Source organism: Scyliorhinus canicula, chromosome 12 (genome assembly GCF_902713615.1).
Source record: "Scyliorhinus canicula chromosome 12, sScyCan1.1, whole genome shotgun sequence".
Classification (NCBI taxonomy): Eukaryota; Metazoa; Chordata; class Chondrichthyes; order Carcharhiniformes; family Scyliorhinidae; genus Scyliorhinus; species Scyliorhinus canicula.
In genome coordinates, this window is record NC_052157.1 from 3,323,182 (window position 1) to 3,344,632 (window position 21,451).

Sequence of the window (21,451 nt, forward strand, 5' to 3'; positions counted from 1 at the left end):
TGTTGTGGTCGCTGTTCAGAAGGCTGGGTTGTTTTCTGCAAACAATGGTTTGTTTGAGGTTGCGCGGTTGTTTGAAGGCAAGTAGTGGGGGTGTGAGGATGACCTTGGCAAGATGTTCATCTTCATCGATGACGTGTTGAAGGCTGCGAAGAAGATGTAGTTTCTCCGCTCCGGGAATGTACTGGACGACAAAGGGTACTCTGTCGGTTGTGTCCCGTGTCTGTCTTCTGAGGAGGTCGGTGCGGTTTTTTGCTGTGGCGCTTTGGAACTGTTGATCATTGAGTCGAACGCCATCAGGGCCGGCTCAAGGCACCGGCAACTTGGGCAGTCGCCCGGGGCGCCATGTGCTAGGGGGCGCCAGAGACTCGGGTCCCGCGCATGCGCAGTTGGGCCGGTGCCAACCAGCGCATGCGCGGTGGCCGCACTCCCCCAGGGTGGCCGCACTCCCCCAGGGCGGACCCCCCCCCGCCTCGGGTCCGCCCCCCCCCCTCGGGTCAGCCCCCCCCCCGCGGGTCCGCCCCCCCGCCCGGTCCGCTCCCCCCCTCGGTCTGCTCCCCCCCGCCCCCCCCCCCCTTCGGGTCCGCTCCCCCCCCCTCGGGTCCGCTCCCCCCCCGCCCCCCCCCTCGGATCCGCTCCCCCCCGCCCCCCCGGGTCCGCCCCTCCCCCCCGGGTCCGCCCCTCTCCCCCGGGTCCGCCCCTCTCGGCCCCCCCCCTCTCACCCCCCCCCCCCTCGGCCCCGCCCCCCTCTCGCCCCCCCCCCCAAGGGCGCCGAAGTTCAGCTTGCCCGGGGCGCCAGCAACCCTAGGGCCGGCGCTGAACGCCATATCTCGTTCGTACGAGGGCATCTTTCAGCGTCTGTAGATGTCTGTTACGCTCCTCCTCGTCTGAGCAGATCCTGTGTATACGGAGGGCTTGTCCATAGGGGATGGCTTCTTTAATGTGTTTAGGGTGGAAGCTGGAGAAGTGGAGCATCGTGAGGTTATCATAGAATTTACAGTGCAGAAGGAGGCCACTCGGCCCATCGAGTCTGCACCGGCTCTTGGAAAGAGCACCCTACCCATGGTCAACACCTCCATCCTATCCCCATAACCCCACCCAACACTAAGGGCCATTTATCATGGCCAATCCACCTACCCTGCACATCTTTGGACTGTGAGAGGAAACCGGAGCACCGGAGGAAACCCACACAGACACGGGGAGGATGTGCAGACTCCGCACAGACGGTGACCCAAGCCGGAATCGAACCTTGGACCCTGGTGCTGTGAAACAATTGTGCTATCCACAATGCTACCGTGCTGCCCTGGGCTTATCCGTGGGCTTGCGGTAAAGCGAAGTGCTGAGGTGACCGTCCTTGATGGAGCTGAGTGTGTCCAAGAATGCAACTTATTTTGGAGTAGTCCATGGTGAGTCTGATGGTGGGATGGAACGTATTGATGTCATTGTGTAGTCGTTTCAGTGATTCTTCGCAGAGGCACACCGAGCTTCTGTCTCAGAATGACCTGGGACTGTAGCGGCAGCACAAGGATGGCCTAATGGACTTTCCCTCTTTTTCTTGCACATTTTAGTCCACTTTCAAGCTCATTCTTTCTTGACAGCGATTTATGTATTTTTAGACCATTCCAATTCCAAGTCTCCAATTTCTGTCTTGGGCTAACACTGGGCAGGATGCAGAAACCTACTACTGTACCTTCTCTACCTTCTATGTTGCAAATGTTAATGGGATCAGCCTCTGCACAGTGGAAGTGATCAACACTGACTGAGAGCCATGGCGAAGCAGAGCTGCTCAGCTGGGAAGACATTTCCCAAAAGAGAATATATGCAGCCAAAGAAAGGTGGGGAATGGGTCAAAACGCGGGGAGTTGCTGATTGTGCAGAGTGAAGCAGGTAAAACGTCAACTGGGGGAACCGCTGCGGATGGGCTGAGCCCCGGTTAGCCTTGCGCAGGCGCGCCAGGCCCTTGCCCCGCAGTGCGCGCCGGGCCCTTGCCCCGCAGTGCGCGCCGGGCCCTTGCCCCGCATTGCGCGCCGGGCCCTTGCCCCGCAGTGCGCGCCGGGCCCTTGCCCCGCAGTGCGCCGTGTGCACTTCCGGGCTGCGCGTGGGGGCGGAAAATGGGCGGCAGGAAGGCGGGAGGCGGCCGTCCCAGTTGTTTACCGCGGAGCGCGGTCGTCTCCCCGGCCGCTGGCGGGCCATCGGCCGCCCAGCCGCCGCTATCTGGCCGCACGATGATAAAAACGGAGAAGGTGCTGCACCTGCGGAGCTGCAAAGGGAGATCGGTGCGGGTGGTGAGGGAGCATTACCTCAGGGAGCGGGTGCCCTGCCACAGCTCCCGCTGCCAGGCCGCCTGCCGCAACGGTGAGGGCCCCGGGGGGGTGTGTGTGGGTGGATGGGGGGTCCGGGTGGGTGGGTGAGTGAGGGGCCCCCGGGGTGTGTGGGGGGGGGGGTGGTGTGTGAGGGCCCCGGGGGGGGGGGGTGGTGTGTGAGGGCCCCGGGGGGGGGGGGGTGGTGTGTGAGGGCCCCGGGGGGGGGGGTGTGTGAGGGCCCCGGGGGGGGGAGGGGTGTGAGGGCCCCGGGGGGGGGGGGGGGGGGTGTGAGGGCCCCGGGGGGGGGGGGGGTGTGAGGGCCCCGGGGGGGGGGGGGGTGTGAGGGCCCGGGGGGGGGGGGGGGGGGTGGTGGTGTGTGAGGGCCCCGGGGGGGGGGGGTGTGAGGGCCCCGGGGGGGGGGGGGGGGTGAGGGCCCCGGGGGGGGGGGGGGGGGTGGTGTGTGAGGGCCCCGGAGGGGGGGGGGGGTGTAGAGGGCCCGGAGGGGAGTGGGGGGGGGGGGGGTTGGTGTGGGGGGGGTAAGGGCCTGGGGGGGTGGGGGGGGGTGAGGGCCCGGGGGGGGGGGTGTAGAGGGCCCGGAGTGGAGTGGGTGGGGTGGTGAGGGCCTGGGGTTTGTGAGGGGGGGGTGTGTGTGAGGGCCCAGGAGGGGGTGGCGAGGGCCCAGGAGGGGGGGGGCGAGGGCCCAGGAGGGGGGTTGGTGAGGGCCCGGGAAGGGGGGGGGTGGTTAGGGCCCGGGGGGGTGTGTGTAGAGGGGTTGGGGTGGGGGGGGGGGGGGGTGAGTGCCCCGGGTGAGGGGGGGGGGGGGTTGGTGAGGGCCCGGGGGGTGGGGGGGAGGGGTTGCACATACCCCTTTGCTTGGGTTTCACCCCCACAACCCAAAGATGTGCAGGTTAGGTGGATTGACCATGCTAAATTGCCCTTTAATTGGGGGGGGGGGGGAAATAATTGGGTACTCTAAACAAAAAAAGACAATACCACTACATTCCCACCTCGCCATGTTAAGTGAGGGGTACATATTGGCTGTGATACCAGGACACACACTCTTGCTCTTATCCAAAATTGTCGTTGTGGGATCTGTTGTGTCCACCTGAAAGGGCAGTTTGGTTTAATATCTCATCTCAAAGATGACACCTCTGACATTGCAGCAGTTCTTCAAGTACTGCACCGTAAGTATCAGCCTGAATTAAGTTGTCAAGTTTCCAGAGTGGGACTTGTACGTATGACCTCCTGACTTTGAGGTGAGAAAATGCTACTCGTTCAGTCACAGATGGCACAGTAAGAATTTAATCGAATAATACTTCAACAATATTCATGATCAGGATACAACAGAATTTCTAATCTAGAAAGAATTTCCATTTGCACATGTCTTTCATCTGCTTGGGAAATCCCAAAATGCAATATAATTGATTCATTGGTTTTGAAGTGCAGTGAAGCTCATTTTCACCCATTCTCTCCAATGCAACTAAATGAATAACTGGATAACCTGCTTTTGATGGTGTCAGTTGAGGGAGGAATGTTGGCCAGGTAATTGAAAGAACTTGCTGTTCTTTCTAATAATAGCATGGGATCTTTTATAATTATCTGAACATGGAGATGCTAATTTCATATCTCCTCTGAAAATCCAGTGTTTTTTTGCAACTAACATACTGTAAACTGTAGTCTTTGTTTTCTTTTCTGTTAGTTGCTTACTTCTATATTAACTTAAATGTTTCAGAAGGGAAATTGCTGGCAGAAAATGCAACTCATTATGTGATACCTGATTGGAAAGTGGTACAAGATTACCTGGAGATACTTGAGTTTCCAGAATTGAGAGGCATTGTCTTCATGCAGACGGCGTGTCAGGCTGTCCAGCACCAGAAGGGACGCAGGTTAGTGTTTATTATCTACTTGTGTAAGATTTGATGCTTCTAAAGATTATGGAAAGCATGGTTCAATTATTGGATGGAACAACCAAAGATACTAGTAATTGTTGAATCACGGCTATGTGGAGTTGAGGTTACAGTCAGAAGGCTCGAAGAGCCGAGTGGCCTATGACTAATGCGTATGTAATAATAATCTTTAATAACCTTTATTGTCACAAGTGAGCTTATATTAACACTGTAATTAAGTTACTGTGAAAAGCCCCAGTCACCACATTCCGGCACCTGTTTGGGTACACAGAGGGAGAATTCAGAATGTCCAATCCACCTGACAGCGCGTCCTTTTGGACTTGTGGGAGGAAACCGAAGCACCCGGAGGAAACCCGCGCAGACACAGGGAGAACGTTCAGACTCCGCACAGACAGGCTGAGGGTGGGGTAGAGACTAACAATGTTACAGAGGTGGCTGTATGCACCAGAAATGTGGTAAAACAGTCTGGTTCAGCCCAAGACGAGAGGCAGGAGGGCACATGACCCGAGACCACCCCTTTATAACTCAGTGTAGCGTGCTGCTCACTGAGCCAAGCTTGATGTAGAAAACATTCTGGTTTATTAACGCCTAGATATAGGACAAGCAGCACAGGCAGTGAGAGTTGGTGGAGAGGTAGAGCTGCATGTTTGTGGAAGCTGCTACTTTGCTTTTGGCTGGTGTCATTGGAGGGGGTGGGGGGGGGGGGGGGGGTGCCATGTAGACTAGGAAGAGAGGTGGATAATTGGGGAGCTCCTGAGCCGACTGATATAAAAAGAGAAGCCAGTGATAAAGATACTCTGGATATCATCAGATAGGACAATTTAACTATATATCCATCCTCACCTTCTGTTCTATTTTCTTAAATATAGTCGTTTGGTAGTACAGAACTTAGAGAGAGAAAAAAGAGACACTCTGTTTAATCTCAATGTTTTGCACACATCAGGACAGACCTCAAGATTACCAACAGTAAAGGGAACCGCAATTTATTCTGCATGAAAAGAGCGCTGATTGGTTCGCCAGTTGACTCTGATTAGCAGAGGTGTGGATAGGGAGAATGCAGCAGGGAATTGTTAACTGTCAACCTTTTGTTCAAATTCAAACCAGGCAGGTCAACTCTGGTCAAAGCATTGCCATGGGGAATGAACCAGGGAATGGCTGTCCCCAAGCTTTTATTTAATTGCGATGCGTGGACATGCTCCCTCTGTCAACCTAGCATTCAAATCAGCATGTGCACAGTAGAGCTTTCAAATTTTGTGAAATGCAACTTTGAATTGAAATGGTCTCTTTTTAAAGTATATTTGTATTTTCCCTTTTCCTGTGCATGTTCTTGCCATGTACCATTTATTCTCTCCCCCCTCTAGAATATAGTCTAGAGTTTCTTATTACTATGCTAGATTTATGATGCATAGCCTTGTAAGGAGTCGTGAGAGTCCTTTTTTTACAGTCTCAAGTTCAAAGCTGTGTTCTGGACATAACATGAGTGACTGTGACTAGTATTGTGTTAAAACGACAATTATAATGAATAATGATATAAAAATGATAATATAACAATTATAATAATGCAAATATAAGAATGATAATATGAGAAGGAAGAAAGATAACTTAATTGAAATGAGAAAGCACTTTGTTTATATCTGAAGAAAAGAAGACAGTCAGATGTTTGTTTATGCATAAACAATAACCTCCAATTTGGCCTGTTCCACCATAGCTTCCCCAAAATTGGTACACATGCTACCATCCCTGCGGTACATACTTTACTAAGTCGCTGAGTAACCCCAATGGGTGAGCACTATGGTCAGTCATTCCGTTTCTGCCCCTTCCTCCCGTCATCCGTGGATGATCTTTCCACCTTGGGTGTAGCATTGTGCATAAAGAGCAATGGCTCCTTATTCGAATTCTTGGTTCTGTTCCAGTCTCTTGAAGCTTGCTATGCAGTTTTTCCCAAAACAAATCTCAGTTCCTCATGGTGCAGGAACCTCAAGGTTATAAGCAGACTGTGGAATTTTCAAGTTGTTTATGTAGCTCTTGATGGTGTTTTCTCATCTGCCATCAATCCGGTGTTATGTCCATCAATTAAACTTCATCTTCTGATACTTCAAGTGACTGCACCAGATAATATCACTCGGCAACTTGGTCTGTAACCCAAGGGTTACAAAATGCCATAACAGTACTTCTAATAAACCAACAAAAAAAATTATGATGTTCCAACTTGATGAGCTGAAAAACAGCATGGTGGTTAGCATAAATGCTTCACAGCTCCAGGGTCCCAGGTTCGATTCCCGGCTGGGTCACTGTCTGTGTGGAGTCTGCACATCCTCCCCCTGTGTGCGTGGGTTTCCTCCGGGTGCTCCGGTTTCCTCCCACAGTCCAAAGATGTGCGGGTTAGGTGGATTGGCCATGCTAAATTGCCCGTAGTGTCCTAATAAAAGTAAGGTTAAGGGGGGGGGTTGTTGGGTTACGGGTATAGGGTGGATATGTGGGTTTGAGTAAGGTGATCATGGCTCGGCACAACATTGAGGGCCGAAGGGCCTGTTCTGTGCTGTACTGTTCTATGTTAACCGAAACAACAAGATCGAGAAAAACAGGTCACTACTGATAATTATTAATCAGTCAAAGCACAATCCCGTCTGGGTTAAGATCAGTGTCTAACAGAGCGGCACGGTGGTTGGTACTGCTGCCTCACGGCGCCGAGGACCTGGGTGTGATCCCGGGCCACTGTCCGTGTGGAGTTTGCACATTCTTCCCGTGTCTCACCCCCACAACTCAGTGATGTGCAGGGTAGGTGGATTGGCCATGCTGAATTTCCCTTTAATTGGAAAAAAATTAACATTTAAAAGAAAAAAATCAGTGTCTAACAAGTGAGAAAATAGAAAATATAAAAAAAGCAGAGCATAAAAAAAATACAAAATTGCAACAATTAGTGGCTTCAGGCCGACAGCCTTCTCAATAAAGTATAAGAAACTATTTTTTATCCTCTGCATCAATATCGTTAAGTGTAAGACATCTCGATATGGTTTGGAAACTGTTTGATTTATTGAACTGTACTCTAAACCCATAAAAGAACACTTCCACATTAGATTACACAGCATCCTTTGAGCCAGAGGGAAACAATGTTACAGTGACAGCTGGCTGAGTGTTCATGCTGCAATATGAACTGATTTTGTTTTCATTTATATACTCATGACCGTCTAAGATTTTACAATTTTGAAATCTCAAATGCAGCATGATTGAGATTTGTGAAATGTTCTTTCTATACTTTGCCTTGCTCTGTGTTATTAGTTTTTATCATTTTTCCTCTTTCTCCCTATTGGTCCATAATGTGTTTTTAGCAATATAATTGCCTCTTACTCTCTGTCCCTCCCTGTCTCTCTCTTCTAACCACAGTTAACTGTCGACTATTTAGTTTATATCAGTGGTAGACTTGATGTACAAGCCATAAATGATTTCACCATCTGTAGGTCGCCTCAATACTAAACAGTCTGGTGCAGATCAGCATGGACATCCACAGAACCTGCAGTTTGTTATCTTTGTTGGTGCTTTTGGGGAACCACTTCAGGACTTCCTGTAATTTAACTCACAGGATAGGAATAAGGAAGGCCATTCAACACCATGTTAAACTGAACTGCTTAATCCGGGCTGTTGCCACTAGACTTTATGCCTACCCCTCCTGGAGCATTGTGGCTGCAATAAATGCAACTGCAAGATCCATTGCACAAATTCACCAAGGATGCGTCCACTGTATCTCCTTCCTAGCGACTTGTACTACTGAGAAGGACAATAGCAGCAATGTCAGAAACATCATCACCTCCAAATTCCTCTCCATGTTGTATTCTGATTTGGACTTGTCGTGTTTTGTTCATCATTCCTGGGTCAATACCCTCAAATTCCTGACCTAATAATATTATGGGATACCGTTTGCAGAAACCCTGTAGCGGTTCACAAAATCCCACCATCATCTTAGCATGGTAACGAGGGATGGAAAGTGAACCCAGATTAATGCAGCCAGATCAGCATTGCCGACTTTGCAAGAACAAATCAAAAATTCTAGGGTTTTTTTCAGTCATCACTCTTCTTGGAGCCAGTATATAGTTACGTTTCTAGTCAGTGCTAACTCCACAGGTGGTTGTTGGTGCAGGATTCAGCAGTGGTGATGCGGTTGAATGTCGTGGGGAGATAGTTAGATTCTCTCGAGTTGCTGGTAGTCATTGCCGGCCACATGTATGGTATCAATATTACTTGCCACTTATCAGCCCAACTCTGAATGTTATCCAGGTCTTGCTACATGTGGATAGTGGCTGCTTCAGTAGGTGAGAAGTTGCGAATGGCACTGATACTATGCAATCATTGAACATCCCCACTTCTGACCTTGTGCTGAGAGAAGATTATTGATGAAGCAGCTGAAGATGGTTGGGCCAAGGATATAACCCTGCGGAACTCCTGTAGTGATGTCCCAGTTCTGACATAATTAGCTTCCAACCACCACAACCATTTTCTTTGTGCTAGATATATTTCCAACCAGTGGAGAGTTTGCCCCCTGGTTCCCAGCGCTCGAGTCCCTTGATGCCATACTTGGTCAGATGCTGCTTTGATGTCAAGGGCAGTCACTATCACCACCCTTCTGGAATTCAGCTCTTTTGCCTATGTCTGGAGCTTAGTGGCACTGGTAGAACTAGAACCAGACTGAACATCAATGCGCAGTTTATTGCTGAGTAAGTGCCGCTGAGTAAACCCTGTCAACGACACTTTTCACCACTTACCTGATCATTTAGAGTAGAGCAGAAATTTGAGGACAGAAAATACCTGGCAATTTTCCACATTGTCGGGTGGATATCAGTGTTGTTGCTGCACTGGGACAGCTTGGCTAGACGTGTGTCTAGTTCTGGAGTACAAGTCTTCGGTAGTACAGCCGAGGTAGTGTCAGGTCCCATTGCAGTTGCAGAATCCTGTGCCTTCAGCTGCTTGTGATATTGTGTGGAATGAATCAAATTAGCTGAAGACTGGCGTATGTGATGCTGGGGACTTTGGGAAGAATCCATGATGGACCAACCACTCTGATTTCTGGCTGAAGGAGGTTTGCAAATGCTTCAGTCTTGCCTTTTGCACTTATTTACTCGGCTCTGCCACCATTGAGGATGGAGCTATTTGTGGAATCCACACCTCTGGTTAGTTGTTCAATTGTCCACCGCCACTGATGACTGGATGCAGAAGATGTGGAGATGCCGGCGTTGGGCTGGGGTGAGCACAGTAAGAAGTCTTACAACACCAGGTTAAAGTCCAAAAGGTTTGTTTCAAATTACTAGCTTTCGGAGCATTGCTCCTTCCTCGGGTGAATGAAGAAGTAGGTTCCAGAAACATATATACAGACAAAGTCAAAGATGCAAGACAATGCTTTGAATGCGATCATTTGCAGGTAAGTAAGTCTTTACAGATCCTGAGAGAGGGGTAATGCCATGTTAAAGAGATGTGAATTGTCTCAAGCCAGGGCAGTTGGCAGGATTTTGCAAACCCAGACCAGATGGTGGGGGGTGAATGTAATGCGACATGAATCCAAGGTCCCGGTTGAGGCCGTGTGCGAAACTTGGCTATCAGTTTCTGTTCGGCAATTCTGCTTTGTCGCACGTCCTGAAGGCTGCCTTGGAGAACGCTTACCCGGAGGTCAGAAGCTGAATGCCCTTGATTGCTGTGTTCCCCGACTGGAAGGGAACATTCCTGCCTGGTTATTGTCGTGCGATCAGGCTAGTGATTTGAAACAAACCTAATAGACTTTAACCTGGTGTTGTAAGACTTCTTACTGGATGCAGAAGGATTGTATGGGGTAGCACGGTAGCATTGTGGATAGCACAATTGCTTCACAGCTTCAGAGAGTAGTGGGGACATGGAATGCACTGCCTGTGGTAGTAGTTGAGTCGGAAACGTTAGGGTCCTTCAAGCGGCTATTGGATAGGTACATGGATTTGGGTAGAATAATGGAGTGTAGATTAATTTCTTCTTAAGGGCAGCATGGTAACATTGTGGATAGCACAATTGCTTCACAGCTCCATGGTCCCAGGTTCGATTCCGGCTTGGGTCACTGTCTGTGTGGAGTCTGCACATCCTCCCCGTGTGTGCGTGGGTTTCCTCCGGGTGCTCCGGTTTCCTCCCACAGTCCAAAGATGTGCAGGTTAGGTGGATTGGCCATGATAAATTGCCCTTGGTGTCCAAAATTGTCCTTAGTGTTGGGTGGGGTTACTGGGTTATGGGGATAGGGTGGAGGTGTTGACCTTGGGTAGGGTGCCCCTTCCAAGAGCTGGTGCAGACTCGATGGACCGAATGGCCTCCTGCACTGTAAATTCTATGCCTGCACAGCTTTGATCTTATCCCGTGGTCGTGGGATCACTTTACTCTATTGCATGCTGCTTCTCCTGTCTGGCATGCACATATAGCTTCACCAGGTTGACATCTCATTGTCAGGTATGCCTAGGTAAGTTCCCAGCGTGCTGTCCTGCACTGTTTATTGAAGCAGGATATATCCCCTGTCTTGATAATAGTGGTAGAATGAGGCTTCTGCTGAGCCATGAGATCACAGATCATGGCTGAGTGCAATTCTGCTGCAGGTGATGACCCACAGCAGTTCATGAATGCCTAGTTTTGAGCTGCTGCATGTGTTTGACCATATCCTATTTAGCATGCTAATAGTGTCCACAACGAGATGGAGGGTGTCCTGAGAAACTGCAGCATTTAGATGAGTGAGGACAACGTTTAAAAAAAAAAATAATAATTTAGAGTACCCAATTTTTTTTTCAATTAAGGGGCAGTTCACCTACCCTGCACATCATGGGCTGTGGGGTGAGACCCCCACACACACACACACACACGGGGAGAATGTGCAAATTCCACACGGATAGTGACCCGGGTCCGGGATCGAACCTGGGCCCTCGGCAGAGTGAGGGCAAAGTCAAATGGGTTTTTCCCTCTTGGTTCTTTTACCACCTGTCACTCAGTCTGACAAATGTGCCCTTCAGGAAGCAGCCAGTCTGCTCTCCTCTTTTGTACTTTATTTACCTCATTCTGTAATTTCTGACTTGTCTTTCAAGTTCACTGTGCTGCTGAGCATGTTATTACCTGCAAATTTAATTCCATTTAGCATCAAATTGAATTGAAATAGTAGTGGTCTCAACCCCAAGTTTTGGGGAATCTTTCAACTTTTTGAACTCCCCCTCTCACCCACCACTAACGAGTAATTTGGTTACGTGGATTGGCCATGCAGTGCCCAACGGTTAGATGGGGTTACAGGGATGGGTCGGGGGAGCGAGCTCAGGAATGGTGAAAGTTGGTGCAGATTTGATGGGCCAAGTGGCCTCCTGCATTGTATGGATTGTCTGATAATAGTTGCCTCTCGCTACAGCATTTGGATGTTGAACATTGTCAAAGATCCCTTGGGCTTTTCATTATCCACTTGGATATCGCTTCCTCAAGGGGTTGGTGAGGGAGCTTATTACCCTTTTTGCATCTATGTTGGCTACTTGAAATACACAAGATAATGATGGCCCCAGCAGAGGGCAGCAGAGCAGAGCTACTGATCAGCTGTTCTGGGGAAATTTGCATACGTGCAGTGCGGTCAGCCTAAGTTGAAGGTGAACCTGCGAAGAAGACCCAAGGAGTTTGAGTAAAGGCAAGCAACCAGCAGAGGGCAGCAGAGCAGAGCTACTGATCAGCTGTTCTGGGGAAATTTGCATACGTGCAGTGCGGTCAGCCTAAGTTGAAGGTGGATTGTGGAGGGGCTGTTGGCAAGTGACAGTTAAACCCGAAACACTTTGTGAGTGTTTCCCACCCTACCTCCTCCTCTAACCAACCCCCCCACCCCACGGTGGTTGGGAAGCGGGAGCAGGGGCCTGTCGTGAAGGTGAGTGAGTGCCTTTAAATTTGCTTACCTTTCAGCGGGATCAGGGTTTGAGGTAATATCAGGTAAGCTCTTCCTTTCTTTTTCTTTTTCTTGTTTTTTTTTTAATCTAGAGGTGATGTCAGGGAAGGCAGTACAATGCTCCTCCTGCAGAATGTTTGAGGTGAGGGACGCCGTCAGTGTCCCTGCTGATTTCATCTGTGGGAAGTGCACCCAACTCCAGCTCCTCAAAAACCGTGTTAGGGAACTGGAGCTTGAGCTGGATGAACTTCGGATCATTCGGGAGGCAGAGGGGGTCATAGATAGGAGCTTCAGGGAAATAGTTACACCAAAGACTGGAGATAGATGGGTAACTGTAAGAGGGACTGGGAAGAAGCAGTCAGTGCAGGGACCCCCTGCGGTCGTTCCCCTGAGTAACAAGTATACCGTTTTGGATACTTGTGGGGGGGACGACTTACCAGGGGTAAGCCATGGGGTACGGGCCTCTGGCACGGAGTCTGTCCCTGTTGCTCAGAAGGGAAGGGGGGAAAGGAGTAGAACATTAGTAATTGGGGACTCAATAGTCAGGGGCACAGATAGGAGATTTTGTGGGAGCGAGAGAGACTCACGTTTGGTATGTTGCCTCCCAGGTGCAAGGGTACGTGATGTCTCGGATCGTGTTTTCCGGGTCCTTAAGGGGGAGGGGGAGCAGCCCCAAGTCGTAGTCCACATTGGCACTAACGACATAGGTAGGAAAGGGGACAAGGATGTCAGGCAGGCCTTTAGGGAGCTAGGATGGAAGCTCAGAGCGAGAACAAACAGAGTTGTTATCTCTGGGTTGTTGCCCGTGCCACGTGATAGTGAGATGAGGAATAGGGAGAGAGAGCAATTAAACACGTGGCTACAGGGATGGTGCAGGCGGGAGGGATTCAGATTTCTGGATAACTGGGGCTCTTTCTGGGGAAGGTGGGACCTCTATAGACAGGATGGTCTACATCTGAACCTGAGGGGCACCAATATCCTGGGGGGGAGATTTGTTAGTACTCTTTGGGGGGGTTTAAACTAATTCAGCAGGGGCATGGGAACCTGGATTGTAGTTTTGGGGTGCGAGAGATTGAGAGTAGAGAGGTCAGGAGCACAGTTTTGACTTCGCAGGAGGGCGGCAGTGTTCAGGTCTGTGGTTTGAAGTGTGTCTATTTCAATGCCAGGAGTATACGAAATAAGGTAGGGGAACTGGCAGCATGGGTTGGTACCTGGGACTTCGATGTTGTGGCCATTTCAGAGACATGGATAGAGCAGGGACAGGAATGGTTGTTGCAGGTTCCGGGGTTTAGGTGCTTTAGTAAGGTCAGAGAAGGGGGCAAAAGAGGGGGAGGTGTGGCGCTGCTAGTCAAGGACAGTATTACGGTGGTAGAAAGGATGCAAGATGGGGACTCTTCTTCCGAGGTAGTATGGGCTGAGGTTAGAAACAGGAAAGGAGAGGTCACCCTGTTGGGAGTTTTCTATAGGCCACCTAATAGTTCTAGAGATGTAGAGGAAAGGATGGCGAAGATGATTCTGGAAAAGAGCGAAAGTAACAGGGTAGTTGTTATGGGAGACTTTAACTTTCCTAATATTGACTGGAAAAGATATAGTTCGAGTACATTGGATGGGTCGTTCTTTGTACAATGTGTGCAGGAGGGTTTTCTGACACAATATGTTGACAGGCCAACAAGAGGTGAGGCCACTTTGGATTTGGTTTTGGGTAATGAACCAGGCCAGGTGTTAGATCTGGAGGTAGGTGAACACTTTGGAGACAGTGACCACAATTCGGTGACCTTTACGTTAGTGATGGAAAGGGATAAGTATACCCCGCAGAGCAAGAGTTTTAGCTGGGGGAAGGGCAATTATGATGCCATTAGACATGACTTAGGATGTGTTGGTTGGAGAAGTAGGCTGCAAGGGTTGGGCACACTGGATATGTGGAGCTTGTTCAAGGAACAGCTATTGCATGTTCTTGATAAGTACGTACCAGTCAGGCAGGGAGGAAGGGGTCGAGCGAGGGAACCGTGGTTTACCAAAGAAGTGGAATCTCTTGTTAAGAGGAAGAAGGAGGCCTATGTGAAGATGAGGCGTGAAGTTTCAGTTGGGGCGCTTGATAGTTACAAGGAAGCGAGGAAGGATCTAAAGAGAGAGCTGAGACGAGCAAGGAGGGGACATGAGAAGTCTTTGGCAGGTAGGATCAAGGAAAACCCAAAAGCTTTCTATAGGTATGTCAGGAATAAAAGAATGACTAGGGTAAGAGTAGGGCCAGTCAAGGACAGTGGTGGGAAGTTGTGTGTGGAGGCTGAGGAGATAAGCGAGATACTGAATGAATACTTTTCGTCAGTATTCACTCAAGAAAAAGATAATATTGAGGAGGAGAATGCTGAGACCCAGGCTATTAGAATAGATGGCATTGAGGTGCGTAGGGAAGAAGTGTTGGCAATTCTGGACAAGGTGAAAATAGATAAGTCCCCGGGGCCGGATGGGATTTATCCTAGGATTCTCTGGGAAGCCAGGGAAGAGATTGCTGAGCCTTTGGCTTTGATTTTTAGGTCATCATTGGCTACAGGAATAGTGCCAGAGGACTGGAGGATAGCAAATGTGGTCCCTTTGTTCAAGAAGGGGAGTAGAGATAACCCCGGTAACTATAGGCCGGTGAGCCTCACGTCTGTGGTGGGTAAAGTCTTGGAGAGGATTATAAAAGATACGATTTATAATCATCTAGATAGGAATAATATGATTAGGGATAGTCAGCATGGTTTTGTGAAGGGTAGGTCATGCCTCACAAACCTTATCGAGTTCTTTGAGAAGGTGACTGAACAGGTAGACGAGGGTAGAGCAGTTGATGTGGTGTATATGGATTTCAGTAAAGCGTTTGATAAGGTTCCCCACGGTCGGCTATTGCAGAAAATACGGAGGCTGGGGATTGAGGGTGATTTAGAGATGTGGATCAGAAATTGGCTAGTTGAAAGAAGACAGAGAGTGGTAGTTGATGGGAAATGTTCAGAATGGAGTTCAGTTACGAGTGGCGTACCACAAGGATCTGTTCTGGGGCCGTTGCTGTTTGTCATTTTTATAAATGACCTAGAGGAGGGCGCAGAAGGATGGGTGAGTAAATTTGCAGACGACACTAAAGTCGGTGGAGTTGTAGACAGTGCGGAAGGATGTTGCAGGTTACAGAGGGACATAGATAAGCTGCAGAGCTGGGCTGAGAGGTGGCAAATGGAGTTTAATGTGGAGAAGTGTGAGGTGATTCACTTTGGAAAGAATAACAGGAATGCGGAATATTTGGCTAATGGTAAAATTCTTGGTAGTGTGGATGAGCAGAGGGATCTCGGTGTCCATGTACATAGATCCCTGAAAGTTGCCACCCAGGTTGATAGGGTTGTGAAGAAGGCCTATGGTGTGTTGGCCTTTATTGGTAGAGGGATTGAGTTCCGGAGCCATGAGGTCATGATGCAGCTGTACCAAACTCTGGTACGGCCGCATTTGGAGTATTGCGTACAGTTCTGGTCGCCTCATTATAGGAAGGACGTGGAAGCTTTGGAACGGGTGCAGAGGAGATTTACCAGGATGTTGCCTGGTATGGAGGGAAAATCTTATGAGGAAAGGCTGATGGACTTGAGGTTGTTTTCGTTAGAGAGAAGAAGGTTAAGAGGTGACTTAATAGAGGCATACAAAATGATCAGAGGGTTAGATAGGGTGGACAGCGAGAGGCTTCTCCCGCGGATGGAGGTGGCTAGCACGAGGGGACATAGCCTTAAATTGAGGGGTAATAGATATAGGACAGAGGTCAGAGGTGGGTTTTTTACGCAAAGAGTGGTGAGGCCGTGGAATGCCCTACCTGCAACAGTAGTGAACTCGCCAACATTGAGGGCATTTAAAAATTTATTGGATAAGCATATGGATGATAAGGGCATAGTGTAGGTTAGATGGCCTTTAGTTTTTTTTTTCTCCATGTCGGTGCAACATCGAGGGCCGAAGGGCCTGTACTGCGCTGTATCGTTCTATGTTCTATGTTCTATGTAACCCTTATTTTGTGGAGACCCAAAATTTGTCCTGTTTAAATCTAGCATTTAAACACCAGAATGTAACTGTGTCCTGTTTATTACTTCACCTGCCAGTTGCTCTTAGCTAAGTAACCTTGGGAGCCAAGCTTGGCTTCTGTCAAATTTCTAAATTTAACATTTTGTCCAGGTCTTGGTGCCATATGTGAACAGGGAAATCTAGGTCACATTTTTCAAAGCAGCTCAGTACCCCACCACATTACATTGTTCCCCAATATGCTGCAAAGATGTTCAGTCTTTTTCAAAACTCTTCTGGTTGTGCAAATCTTTGGTGTACTGCCCTAACTTGTCTAGTTTGACATTCTGTTCCTCTCGGTATTGTTCTGTAAAGTACAGTGGAAAAAATTGTATTTTAAAGGTGCATTAGAAAAACAAGTTGTTGGCTAAGTGAACAGTATTCTATGAGCCTGCTTGCATGTGACCAGGCAATCTTATTAAGTGATCTCTAAATTGACGACTAATGTTTTAAAAGTTTACACTATTCCTGTTTGTTGCATGGGGGAATATATTGTTAAGCAGAATTGGAAGATTGCGAAAATATAATACCTACAACTGAGGTTTAAAAAATATCTGGAAAATATATATAGTCAAACAAAATGTCTTGATTTTTGATTTTTTTTAAAAATAAACCAGTGTTGGTTGTATTTTTCATTTTCAAGAAGCAATATTGTACTAAAGTCATCAAATGATTAAATTTGCAATCAGTTAAATTAACTTCCTTCTGACATTTGGAAAAGTTTCCCTCGAGGATTGACCGTCTGTTAAAAGCCTTGGGCTATTTTAATCAAAGATTGTCAATTTAACAGATTGCTGTTAATTTTGTCCCTGTTGTTAGTTTAATTCCCTCTGTGTGCAGTATGGATAGCTGTACCTGCTGTTGCCAGTTAGCTTCTGTGGTATTTTGACTGCAGTCTTTAAGGACTTTAAAGGTCCTCTCCTGTCCTAAATTATTTATTTCATAATAGAGAAGTTTGACCGTTACTGAAATATGTAGTGCCTTTTTAATGCAGTGAAATATCCTACAGTACTTGGAAATAACAGAATTGGAGAACTTTTCACTGGTATAGAATTCTGGACTGTTCGAACTGGCTCATGTCAGGTCAGAGGAGCCTTTTCTACCAAATCAGCAAATGTTAAAGGTCAGAGAGGAACATTCTGTGTGAGCAATCTATCCGTTATGGGGCTTGTATCTTAAATCCATTTCCCCTTTAATGGAAATTGATTGACGTAACTAGTTTGCAGCTACCAACTTCAGGCTGATTAAATTTTTGCAAGCAGATAGTTGGAGAATGGTTTTTATTTGTGATTTAGATGTTTTGTCTATTTCTCAAAATCAGTACGGTTCTTGAAATGTTAACTTAAAGTATTCATAGTTTTGTTGAGCTTATAATAAATGCAGTAGTATTTATACATTTAAAAACCATGATGGTTGGAGGCTTTGTTGCTCTACAGTTCAGAGATCAGTGTTTATGTCCACCAAATCCTCCCAGTTGAAATCCTCATTGTACTCTGCAACTTTCCTTATTAAAATGTAAATCTCTACAGAACTGACCTTGTCTTGTTCACATGTTTAGCTTTAAATATTTAAACTGCAAAGTAATGGATAGTTTTACAGTATGTGGGCTGCACCGTAGCATAGTGGTTAGTACTGTTGCTTCACAGCGCCAGAGTCCCAGGTTCGATTCCCGGCTTGGGTCACTGTCTGTACGGAGTCTGCGCGTTCTCCCCGTTTCTGCCTGGGTTTCCTCCGGGTGCTCCAGTTTCCTCCCACAAGTCCTGAAAGACGTACTGTGACGTGAATTGGGCATTCTGAATTCTCCCTCCGTGTACCCGAACAGGTAGTGTGGTGACTAGGGGATTTTCACAGTAACTTCATTGCAATGTTAGTGTAAACCTACTTGTGACAATAATAAAGACCAAAGCATTAACAGCACATCTTCCACTTTCTCGAGCTGCTTATCTCACCCCTACCATACCAGCTGACCGTCAGCATGTTTTTTCACTTTGTGATTACAACAAAAGTTAACATATATCTCTATAAAGAAAATCTAATTGGAACTCCTGCCATATTAATTTCTGCAGTTAATAAATTGACATCCGTACTAACAAGCTCTATAATCCCCTCCAGTCCCATAACCCTCTGCGATCTCAGTGCTTCTCCAACTAAAGCTTCTTGAATATTACCTGTTTTGTTTTCCCCGCTGTTGGCCGCCGTACCTTCAACTGCCAAGATCATAGGATGTGAAATTCCCCCTGAATCTCACTGTCTCTCCTTTAGGATGTTCCATAAGACTTAACTCTTTGACAAAGCTTTTAGCCATTTGCCCATTGCCTTGTGTGGTTCTGTGTCAACTTTGGCTTTATAATGCTCCTGTAAGTGACTTGTTACATGTTATTATATTTAGGGTGCCAAATCAGTACAAATTGTTGCAGTTTTTCCTTTGGGCTAGGTCAGTATAACTTTCATTTTGTTAAAAATTCTCATTACGTATTGCCATATAGCCAAGTGAAACTAATTAGAAATCTGTCTTTGATCATGTACCATTTTTCACCAGCTTTGTTTCCCTCCACATTCTTCAGAAACATTAAAGTCAATGGTTTAAATCTTTGTGGAAATATAATGCGATGTTAACGTTGCATGACTTTATTAATGTGCAAATCAGCCAGAAAGTTCAGAGGATGAAGAGAGACACCTTGAGCTGTGAATCTACAGAATTTGCTGGTTGATTTTCGCCACTTTGCTGTTTACCTCGCATAAACAGCGTCTCACCCTTAATCTTCTCATTATAACTTGCTGGGTATGAACACTAATATGATATAAAACTTCACCCAGAAAGTTACAAGTTTTTTCCCAGCAAGATTTGGCTCTTTACAATTTAAGAATCATACTTTCCTACCTAACTAACAAAGGTTGAAAGTGAAGATTAATACAGTATAAAGACAAATCAATCGTGGTATTACGTTAGAACACTTCAAATTAGTCAGAACACAATAACACAAAGATACAGACTACTTTTACCTTGTTAATGTCTAAGGATGACATACTGAAAATGTCTCCAGCGTTCTGCCACTGAAAACAGATGAACAGAATCGGAATAAATTAATCTTTTTTGAAGAAGCAGGCAGTGATTAGTGGGGTCCTGCAGGGATCAGCACTTGGGCCCCAGTTATTCGGTGGGGCCGGTTAGCTCAGTGAACAGGACGGCTGGACACCAACGGGGTTGAATTCCTGCACCTGCTGTGGTTATTTATGAAGGCCTTCTCAATCTTGTCCCTTGCCTGAAGTGTGGTGACCCTCCGGTTAAGTCAGCACCAGTCAGCTCTCAAAGGGGAGAGCAGCTTATGGTCCTCTGGGACTGTGGTGACATTTTACATTTATTTACAATATACATCAATGATTTGGACAGAGGAACCAAATTTATTATTTCCCAGTTTGTTGCTGATATGAACTTGGTGGGATGTGAGTGGTGAGGATGTTTTGAGGCTTCAAGGTGATTTAGACAAGTTGAGTGAGTGGGCAGATGCAGTCCAATGTGGATTAATGTGAAATTATCCACTTTGAATGGAGAAACAGAATGGCAGAGTATTATTTAAAAGGCGATAGATTGGGGAATGTTGACATACAAAGGGAACTGGATGCCCTTGTACACCAGTCACTGAGAGCAAACATGCAGGTACAGCAAGCATTTAGGAAGGCAAATAGTATGTTGATCTTTATTGCAAGAGTATTAGAGTACAGGAGCAAGGATGTCTTGCTGCAACTGTACAAGGCCTTGGTGAGACCACACCAGGAGCAGTTTTGATCGCCTTATCTAATAAAGGATAAACTTGCCATAGAGCGAGCGCAGCGAAGGTTCACCAGACTGATTTCTGGGATAACAGAATTGTCATATGAGGAGTGATTGGGTCAAGTGGACCTGTATTCACTGGAATTCGGAAGAATGCGAGGGGATCTAACTGAAACGTATAAAATTCTGCCAGGACTGGATGTAAGGATATTGTTTCCTCTGGAGGGGATGGGCAAGAGCTGGCGTCTGTCACTGAAATAATTTATGGAAGGAAATAGAGAGATTTCTAGATTCTAAAGACATCAACATATATGGGGAGAGGGCGGGGTAAGGTGTTGAGGATCAACATGATCAAATTGTATAGTGGAGCGGGCTTTAAGGGCTAAATGGCCCACTCCTCCTATTTTCTATATTTCTCCATGTGATTAAATGCAAGTGTGCAGACTGCAGCTTTCTCGTAGTGCTGGTTGGACAGCTGAGTGTATATACCTCCTAAAAGCTGGTTTAAGATGAACCAAAACTCAATTTGCATTGCAAAAAATGATAGATACTAGAAATCTGAAATAAAAACACTTTCAGCTCGATGTCAGATGGTCGTGGGATATGGGTTTGAGACCTGCTTTAGAGCCTCAGCATAAAGTTAAAGGAGACAGCAGTACATTGTCTGGGAAACATGCTGAGGGCGACAGGAAACAGTTCAACATTCTACTTTTTGAACTGCCAATGTTTGGACAGGAAGGGAGATTGTCAAAAGAGACAACTCCCAAGTGTTTCTGCACCATTTGGAGGCGGACTGCAGAGTTGTGCTCGAAACCTTTCCTTTTCTGTTCTCTAATGGCAAAGGTGATGGGACCTAATAGTGTAATGAAGGAACGATATATTTGTAAAGATGACGAAGGATGGAAAAACCATTGGAGCCGACCTGGTAACACTCGTTTGTTGTTTCCTTCTAGACAGTACAACAAGCTACGGAACCTGCTGAAGGATGCTCGTCATGAATGTGTTATGTTCTTCAATGAATTCCAGCTCTACTCGTATGTACCAAGAGAGCAGGGAGAATCTGTAGAAAAATGGCAGACCAGGTTTGTTGTTGAAAGTTTTTTTAAAATAAATTTAGAGTACCCAATTCATTTTTTCCAATTAAGGGGCAATTTAGAGTGGCCAATTCACCTATCCTGCACAGTTTTTGGGTTGTGGGGGCAAAAGTCATACAAACACGGGGAGAATGTGCAAACTCCACACGGACAGTAACCCAGAGCCAGGATCGAACCTGGGACCTCCGCGCTGTGAGGCAACAGGGCTAACCCACTGCGCCATTGTTGTTGAAATTTAACCTCGTGCTTTATAAAATTACACAACTTTTTTTTTTAATGCACAAAAATACTGGGTGGGATTCTCCGTCAGCTGACGGCAAAATAGGGAAACGCGATTGGGAGGAGAATTGGTTTTGATGCAGAGATTGTGGCGGGTGCCGGTTTCACACCAAATCACAATTCTCTGGTGCCTC

At 47.2% G+C, this 21,451-nt stretch overlaps 1 protein-coding gene across 4 annotated transcripts in view; it reads left to right on the plus strand.

Annotated features, from left to right (window-relative positions):
- The first annotated feature begins 2,098 nt into the window (after positions 1-2,098).
- Positions 2,099-21,451, plus strand: part of dis3l (DIS3 like exosome 3'-5' exoribonuclease) — a 62,147-nt gene continuing 42,794 nt past the window's right edge. For all 4 annotated transcript variants that reach the window (XR_005462495.1, XM_038812987.1, XM_038812988.1 and 1 more), the window contains exons 1-3: positions 2,099-2,352; positions 4,033-4,186; positions 20,898-21,026. Coding sequence is in view for 3 of the 4 variants with exons in the window: in XM_038812987.1 (XP_038668915.1) it covers positions 2,109-2,352; positions 4,033-4,186; positions 20,898-21,026 (527 nt within the window). In the remaining variant the exon portion in view is untranslated. The remainder of the gene's footprint in view (positions 2,353-4,032; positions 4,187-20,897; positions 21,027-21,451) is intronic.